Source organism: Oncorhynchus keta, chromosome 7, assembly GCF_023373465.1.
Source record: "Oncorhynchus keta strain PuntledgeMale-10-30-2019 chromosome 7, Oket_V2, whole genome shotgun sequence".
Taxonomy (NCBI): domain Eukaryota; kingdom Metazoa; phylum Chordata; class Actinopteri; order Salmoniformes; family Salmonidae; genus Oncorhynchus; species Oncorhynchus keta.
In genome coordinates, this window is record NC_068427.1 from 23,618,288 (window position 1) to 23,627,317 (window position 9,030).

The 9,030-nt window shown below is 45.3% G+C and overlaps 1 protein-coding gene across 3 annotated transcripts in view; it reads right to left on the reverse strand.

The window, feature by feature from the left end:
- The window catches only part of LOC118386162 (sushi-repeat-containing protein SRPX-like), a 55,399-nt gene extending 50,098 nt beyond the window's left edge, over nt 1–5,301 (reverse strand). For 2 of the 3 annotated variants that reach the window (XM_035773642.2, XM_052522320.1), the window contains exons 1-8: nt 5,186–5,251; nt 4,728–4,853; nt 4,318–4,416; nt 4,156–4,218; nt 3,897–4,055; nt 3,593–3,742; nt 3,315–3,473; nt 45–200 (exon numbers count right to left, since the gene is read on the reverse strand). In XM_035773642.2, the coding sequence (XP_035629535.1) occupies nt 45–200; nt 3,315–3,473; nt 3,593–3,742; nt 3,897–4,055; nt 4,156–4,218; nt 4,318–4,416; nt 4,728–4,853; nt 5,186–5,216 (943 nt within the window). In that variant the 5' untranslated portion in view covers nt 5,217–5,251. Of the gene's footprint in view, nt 1–44; nt 201–3,314; nt 3,474–3,592; nt 3,743–3,896; nt 4,056–4,155; nt 4,219–4,317; nt 4,417–4,727; nt 4,854–5,185 lie in introns of all 3 variants that reach the window. The other variant, XM_052522319.1, reaches the window with a different exon arrangement.
- Between the last annotated feature and the right edge of the window lie 3,729 nt (nt 5,302–9,030).

The following is a 9,030-nucleotide window of genomic DNA, read 5'->3' on the forward strand; positions in this document are numbered from 1 at the left end:
ATCCATTCAACAGTGTATACTAGTAGAATAGTATGGAAGATTGCCTGTGATCACTGCAGTGTGGTTCTCTCCACAGGTTACGTGACTGACTCTGCCATTCCGGAAGTGGTCCAGTGCTTTTGGCAAAGGTACCTCGAACAGGAAGGTCCCATGGCCTAGCTGCCCATGCTGCCCCCGCCCAAATGCATACACATTGTCCTCTGGAACATGGAGAGGAAGAGAGAGAGGTGTAGAAGAAGATGAGACAGTTACCAGCTAGGAACAGTAGACAGACTATTTTATTTCATTAACAGTACTGTATCTTTAGTTAGTATTAACCCTTTGACACGTACGATCACATATTTGTGATCATTGTTGAGTGGTCCCTGCTGAGTACCTTCGCAAATATGTGATTGGAACAGTGGCAGCAGAACATATGATGCAACAAACGTGTCTAAACAGCATTGTTGTCTGAAAAGCATCTAAACAATGTTTTGTACTGATGATAAATAAAAGGTCTTCACAACTTAATTCCTCAATTTCACAGCGTAGCCTAGTGGTTAGAGTGTTGGACTAGTAACCAGAAGGTTGCGAGTTCAAACCCCCGAGCTGACAAGGTACAAATCTGTCGTTCTGCCCCTGAACAGGCAGTTAACCCACTGTTCCCAGGCCGTCATTGAAAATAACAATGTGTTCTTAACTGACTTGCCTGGTTAAATAAGAGTCAAATTTAAATAAAATTGTATTGTAAAAGATAAATGCAAACTTCATCATCCAAACTCATTCCATAAAACAGTCTAAATAACAGGTTGTGCTGACAATTTTTTTTACATAAGTTAGCGACCTAACAACTAAACTTGTTTACAATATACCACATATCTGGTGAGCAGAAGGGAGAAATGTAATATTGTTTAGAAAATAGATGCGTATGAGCTAAACTAACAGCAGCTAAATTCTTTATGCTGGCAGCCAGGTTTGTTTATGCTTGACAAGCGAAAACTCCCTAATCCCAGAATGCCATTCACTATAAGACACAAATAAACAAAGTCAAAGCCCAATGCGTGAAAAATATGAACTTTCAGCATATTACAAATCTTTGATGTACTTTTCACAGTGTATACAATAACCAGAGCACATGAATTTACCGTTTTTGACAAATCACAAAGCAAATAAAATGTTCTCACCTCACAGATCATTACCCCAAATACAAGCCTACTGCCTAGCCTAACCATAGTGCGAAAGCTAAACAGGGATGAAACTGTTTGTTGGGGGGGGTTAATTACATTTGGGGGGAGTTTTCAAGTCTATGGGCGGAAGAAATGGGGGAAGGTATTGTGGGGGATATCATGCAGGAAATATCACTACGATGGGGGATTTATCAATAAATGGGGGCAAATACAGGAGAAGTTTATTTACATTTACATTTAAGTCATTTAGCAGACGCTCTTATCCAGAGCGACTTACAAATTGGTGCATTCACCTTATGACATCCAGTGGAACAGCCACTTTACAATAGTGCATCTAAATCTTTTAAGGGGGGTGAGAAGGATTACTTTATCCTATCCAAGGTATTCCTTAAAGAGGTGGGGTTTCAGGTGTCTCCGGAAGGTGGTGATTGACTCCGTTGTCCTGGCGTCGTGAGGGAGTTTGTTCCACCATTGGGGGGCCAGAGCAGCGAACAGTTTTGACTGGGCTGAGCGGGAACTGTACTTCCTCAGTGGTAGGGAGGCGAGCAGGCCAGAGGTGGATGAACGCAGTGCCCTTGTTTGGGTGTAGGGCCTGATCAGAGCCTGGAGGTACTGAGGTGCCGTTCCCCTCACAGCTCCGTAGGCAAGCACCATGGTCTTGTAGCGGATGCGAGCTTCAACTGGAAGCCAGTGGAGAGAGCGGAGGAGCGGGTGACGTGAGAGAACTTGGGAAGGTTGAACACCAGACGGGCTGCGGTGTTCTGGATGAGTTGTAGGGGTTTAATGGCACAGGCAGGGAGCCTGTGAAAGGAGAAGCTTAATTGTGTGTCGTCTGCATAGCAATGATAGGAGAGACCATGTGAGGTTATGACAGAGCCAAGTGACTTGGTGTATAGCGAGAATAGGAGAGGGCCTAGAACAGAGCCCTGGGTGAGTGGTGAGAGCGCGTGGTGAGGAGACAGATTCTCGCCACGCCACCTGGTAGGAGCGACCTGTCAGGTAGGACGCAATCCAAGCGTGGGCCGCGCCGGAGATGCCCACGCCGGAGATGCCCACGCTTGGATTATATGTTAAATAAAAATAAAACCCCTGGAAAGGTCTAAGTTGGCAACCCTGAGATACCATAGTTACAATCTGATGTTCAAACAACTAGATATCTCTGACTTCCGCCTTCATTTCGTTCAAGACAACTGGGAACTCGGGAAAAAAAGAGCACGGACTGGGAAAAATATTTTTGAACGGTCATCCACCTCAGAATTCCAACTCAGGAACTCGGGCCTCTTTCCAACCTAAAGATCACTGACATCATGATTTGACCTCGTATTTTTCAGTTCCCAGTTGTCTTCAAAGCACCATAAGTCAGTCGAGTGAACTATCCCTTCACCTTGTTTTTTATAGCATATTTGTCTGACATCTTTACGTGACAATCAGAATGCATTGTATGGTGTCAACAAACATGGCACCACAAATAGCTGGAAAATAGCTAAGCATTAGCTCATCATAATCAGTACAACCTTCAAAAAAGTATTTTACACACATCATATGTGTCCATTACAATCTATGCAAGAATCGGAATACAGTAAATACATTATGCTCCATACATACATACGGTATGTTACAGTAGAAATGACAACACAATATACATAAGATAAGGCACTTACTTGGATAGGAATGCACACATGTCCAAAGTTATTATTTGTAAGGAAAACAACAATGAATACAATGCGGGCGCCAGTCAGAAAATTTGCCAGGGGGAAAAGGTTTGTGCAGGGCCTGTTCTGACTAGAGATGCCTACTTGGGGGAAACACTGGGGAAGTGCTTGGGCTCTTGTCGAAGAGAGAAGTTTGTCCGGCTCAGTAAAGCCTAAAACATAAATTGTCAGCAACAGTGAAATGGGCTAATTCTTATGTGAAGTAACGAGGAGACGGAACCGACCTCAATTCATAGCCTATAGATTAGCAGGCAGTGTGCCTTGGTTTGAGGGCAGCATGGGTTAACTGTCCTATTGCATAACAATCATATTTTGGAACAGTGATGCATTCTGACATCACGCGCATAAAACATCTCACACTGGGGCGGCCGTTAGAGATATTTGGAACTCACATGTGTAAAGGTTAATAGTAATAGTATTTCACAGAGGTATTTACTTGTGAGTGCCACTGTGTGCTCCCCTCCACAGGACACTTGGATGACCGGGTCCTGGATGCTTTCCACACGCTGAGGGACTCTGTGATTGGCTAGCTGGTCTGGGAATACACCCAGTCTTCCGCTCCCACTCTCCCCAAACGTGTAGAGGTCCCCATCCACTGGAACAAGCCCAAACCAACAACAATAACGCAGCCACATTATTATATAACAACAGGATGTGGTATGCATAAGGTTAAGATCCCAATATAAAATAACCATGCACGTGTGAGTGTATTACCTGTGACAAACGCTGAGTGGTGGTATCCACAAGACACCCAGGCCACTGGCTGTCCCACCATCACATCTCTGGGCTCTGAGATGTAGCTCTCTGTGCCCAGACCGATCTGGCCCACAGAGTTATCACCCCACATGAACAGCCTGCCGTCCTCTAACAATACAGCACACAGACGGCATCAGACAGACAGACAGACAGACAGACAGACGGACGGACGGACGGACGGACGGACGGACGGACGGACGGACGGACAGGACTGCTCTACACTGATGATGCCAGTAAACAACCCATCTGTCGTCATCCTTACCTGTCAGGGCAGCTGAGGTGTTGCAGCCAGCAGCAAGCATTTTGATTGGTGCATGGTCAGAGAAAGGATGAAGCAGGAGGAAGGTGTTTGTGTCGTCACAGTGTCCCAAACCAAGCTGCCCCTCCTGGTTACTGCCAGCACCATAAACACGCCCACTCCCTGACAATCATGGGGGAGACTCATAAGTAATGATAACAGCAGATATTCATTCATAACATCCTCTCAAGTAATGCAGAGTAAAATAACATGGTTCTCTTACATGTGCACACTATTGTGTGGTCTCTCCCACATGATGCAAACTTAACTTTTTCAGACTTCAACGCTAAAGGAAAAAAACATAGGTTTTAACATTACAAAACGTAGCAAAACTTAGACAAAACATGAGTCAAACATGATCCTAGTACATGATGGACTGACTGACCTTTCACAGCGGTGGGCTTGTTGATGTTGACATTGATCTCTGACCCCAGTCCTAGCTGACCCCAGGTATTACTTCCAAACATGAAAAGCCTGCCATGGCCTACAGGTAGGAGAAAAGGCATTACACTTATATTTCATAAACTGATAATAAAACTCTTAATTATACTGTTTTTATGCATTTTTTGTAAAAACATTTTTTTTTTTGAATGCCTAAATACTACACGTCTTGAAGTATAAAACATTTTGTTCATTGCAATAACTAATTACAGGTTCAATATAGCATCAATAAACTGTTAATAACTATTTATAATAACTTAGTCATTTTATAAACAACAGACAGATCATTTATGGTTTTATACAGCATCTCCAAGTCACACACTCCCATGGGAGAGTTGGCTACAAACTGAGTACCTGTTATGACAGCAGTGTGATCCCCCCCACATGAGATTTCCTCTGGATGGTCATTCTTCAGCCAGAATTTACTGGGCACATTATCAGCAAACTTGCTCTTCCCAAAGGTGAAGACTGCTCCCGTTTCTGTTACGGTAAAAAAAAAAAAAAAAAACTTCTGACAGGAGAGAAACTACGACATTTCATTGGGGTTTAGGAATATAACAGGTCTAATATAGCCTACAAGGTCTGGTTGTACTAAAATGACCCTGATTTCACTAGGCTAACGTTACAGGAGTAGGTAAATCCTAATGCCAAGCGGTAGTCAGCTACCTATTTAAACGTTAAGTCGCAGCAAGCCAGAAATAGCAACAGGTTATCGAATACTCACCACCACACATTACTGGTGCTACACTATCTAAATAACAGCCATATGCTTAAAAAAAAGTGAGATACAGACACTTGACAGGCTTTCTTACCAGGTATATCAGCCTCCGTCTGGCCGGTCATCCCTTCCCTGGTTTCAGAACACCTTACAGACGCAGGTGACGTTCCTCGAACGAAATAACCTTCTTCTTCTATGGTATTATGTCGGTCCGCAAACAATCGTTAGAGATGCATGCCGCCACCTACTGTACGGATGGTAAACTATGGAACAAATATCGATAGTTGGAAAGGGGAAAAACCGATATACAAAATTTTTAAAAAGAGACATGAAAAATAAACATCACACTCCTTCAGTCATATTCCATTCAAGTCTTTGGCTAGTTTTTCCTAGCCACTGTGCTTCTACACCTGCATTGCTTGCTGTTTGGGGTTTCAGGCTGGGTTTCTGTACAGCACTTTGTGACATCAGCTGATGTAAGAAGGGCTTTATAAAGAAATTTGATTTGATTGAAGTCACATCCCTACACATGCTCATTTTTTCCCAAGATGGCGTAGCAGTCAGACGTGTGTTTTGTCTTGTCCCGTGTAAATAATAGTTTTCCTCCCGTATATATTTGGTATATATTTTAATCTCACTTTCCATTTACGGACTGAATATACTCTCCTGCAACCCGCCTCACCCAACATGGTATGGATCTGCTACTAGCTAGTAGTCAGTTAGCCACTGCTAGCGGCCTTCACCGTTAACTCGGACACCAGCTAGCCTCAGCTCGGTCAATACCTGCCAGTCTGCGATATCAACCCAGAGCATATCGGACTGCTTTTTTCTCTACCACATCTCCGGATTCCTAGCGTAAGCACTGGACCATTACACCGGATCATCGCAGCTAGCTAGGTGCAATCCGAGTGGCTACTCCTGTCTCTGTCCTGAAGCAAACAGCAGTTAGCCTTGAGCTAGCCTCGAGCTAGGCCCATTTTCCGGCTAGCCGAAGAGGTCTACCAGCTAATTCCTGGGCTACAATAACTCTTATGCCAATTGGCCTGTACTCTTTATTGGCGACACGGAGCCCCGCCGATCCATCACGACTGGTCTGCCGACGTAATCGTCCAAGGTGGTTTCAACAGGCTTTTCCATTGTGACGTCACCGAAGACCCATCTGCTGGCCACGGCCCGCTAGCTCCAGCTCGCGTAGCGTAGTAGCACCTACCGAACGGCTCCCTGACTCACCTATTGCTGCTCATTGGACCCTATGATCACTCGGCTACACATGCCACTTCCTAATGTCAATATGCCTTGTCTACTGCTGTTTAGGTTAGTTATTATTGTTTTATTTCACTGTAGAGCCCCCAGCCCCACCCTAAATGCCTTAGATAGCTATTTTGTCACACCCTCCACACATGCGGAGACCTCACCTGGCTGAACTGGTGCCTCCAAAGACGCGACAGCTCTCGTCACCCAATGCCTAGGTTTTCTTCCACTATACTCACATCCTACCATACCCTTGTCTGTACATTATGCTCTGAGTCTATTCTACCACGCCTAGAAATCTTCTCCTTTTATTCTTTGTCCCCAACGCACTACAGTAGACAACCAGTTCTTATAGCCTTTAGCCGTCCTACTACTCCTCTGTTCCTCTGGTAATGTAGAGGTTAACTCAGGCCCTGTAGCCCCCAGCACCACACCCATTCCCAAGGCGCTCTCATTTGTTGACTTCTGTAACCGCAAAAGCCTTGGTTTCACGCATGTTAACATCAGAAGCCTCCTCCCTAAGCTTGTTTTATTCACTGCTTTAGCACACTCCGCCAACCCTGATGTCCTAGCCATGTTTGAATCCTGGCTTAAGAAGGCCACCAAAAATTATGAAGTTTCCATCCCAAACTACAACATTTTCCGACAAGATAGAACTGCCAAAGGGGGCGGAGTTGCAATCTACTGCAGAGATAGCCTGCAGAGTTCTGTCATACTTTCCAGATCTGTGCCAACAAATCGAGATTCTACTTTTAAAAATCCACCATTCCAGAAATGAGTCTCTCAACGTTGCACTTGTTATAGACCCCCTCAGCCCCCAGCTGTGCCCTGGACACCATATAATATGTGAATTGTTTGCCCCTCATCTATCTTCAGAGTTCGTACTGTTAGGTGACCTAAACCGGGACATACTTACCACCCCGGCCGCCCTACAATCTTAGCTAGATGCCCTCAATCTCACACAAATTTTCAAGGAACCTACCAGGTACAATCCTAAATTCGTAAGCATGGGCACCCTCATAGATATCATCCTGATCAACTTGCACTCTAAATACACCTCTGCTGTCTTCAACCAGGATCTCAGCGATCACTGCCTCATTGCCTGCGTCCATAATGGGTCCGCGGTCAAACGACCACCCCTCATAACTGTCAAACGCTTCCTAAAACACTTATGCGAGCAGGCCTTTCTAATCGACCTGGCCCGGGTATGGAAGCATATGGACCATATTCCGTCAGTAGAGGATGCCTGGTTGTTCTTTAAAAGTGCTTTCCTCACCATCCTAAATAAGCATGCCCCATTCAAAAAAATGCCCCAATAGGTCCACAGAAGACGCAATCGCAACCACACTGCACACTGACCTAACCCGTCTGGACAAGAGGAATACCTATGTGAGAATGCTGTTCATCGACTACAGCTCAGCATTTGACACCATAGTACCCTCCAAACTCGTCATCAAGCTTGAGACCCTGGGTCTTGACCCCGCCCTGTGCAACTGGTTACTGGACTTCCTGACGGGCTGCCCCCAAGGTGGTGAGGGTAGGTAACAACATCTCCACCCCGCTGATCCTCAACACTGGGGCCCCACAAGGGTGCGTTCTGAGCCCTCTCCTGTACTCCCTGTTCACCCAAGACTGCGTGGCCATGCACACCTCCAACTCAATGATCAACTTTGCAGACGACACTACAGTGGTAGGCTTGATTACCAACAACAACAAGACGGCCTACAGGGAGGAGATGAGGGCCCTCTGAGTGTGGTGTCAGGAAAATAACCTCACACTCAATGTCAACAAAACAAAGGAGATGATCGAGGACTTCAGGAAACAGCAGATGGAGCACCCCCCCTATCCACATCGATGGGACAGTAGTGGAGAGCGTAGAAAGTTTTAAATTCCTCGGCGTACACATCACTGACAAACTGAATTGGTCCACCCACACAGATAGCGTTGTGAAGAAGGCGCAGCAGGAGGCTGAAGAAATCTGGCTTGTCACCAAAAGCACTCACAAACTTTTACAGATGCACAATCGAGAGCATCCTGTCGGGCTGTATCACCGCCTGGTATGGCAACTGCTCCGCCCACAACCGTAAGGCTCTCCAGAGGGTAGTGAGGTCTACACAACGCATCACCGGGGGAAAACTACCTGCCCTCCAGGACACCTACACCACCCAATGTCACAGGAAGGCCATAAAGATCATCAAGGACAACAACCACCCGAGCCACTGCCTGTTCACCCCGTTATCATCCAGAAGGCGAGGTCAGTACAGGTGCATCAAAGCAGGGACCGAGAGACCGCTTCTATCTCAAGGCCATCAGACTGTTAAACAGCCACCACTAACATTGAGTGGCTGCTGCCACACATGTAAAACATGTATCACTAGCCACTTTAAACAATGCCACTTAATATAATGTTTACATACCCTACATTACTCATCTCATATGTATATACCGTACTCGATACCATCTACTGCGTCTTGCCTATGCCGTTCTGTACCATCACTCATTCATATATCTTTATGTACATATTCTTCATCCCTTTACACTTGTGTGTATAAGGTAGCTGTTGTGAAATTGTTAGGTTAGATTACTCGTTGGTTATTACTGCATTGTCGGAACTAGAAGCACAAGCATTTAGCTACACTCGCATTAACATCTGCTAACCATGTGTATGTGACAAATACAATTTGATAT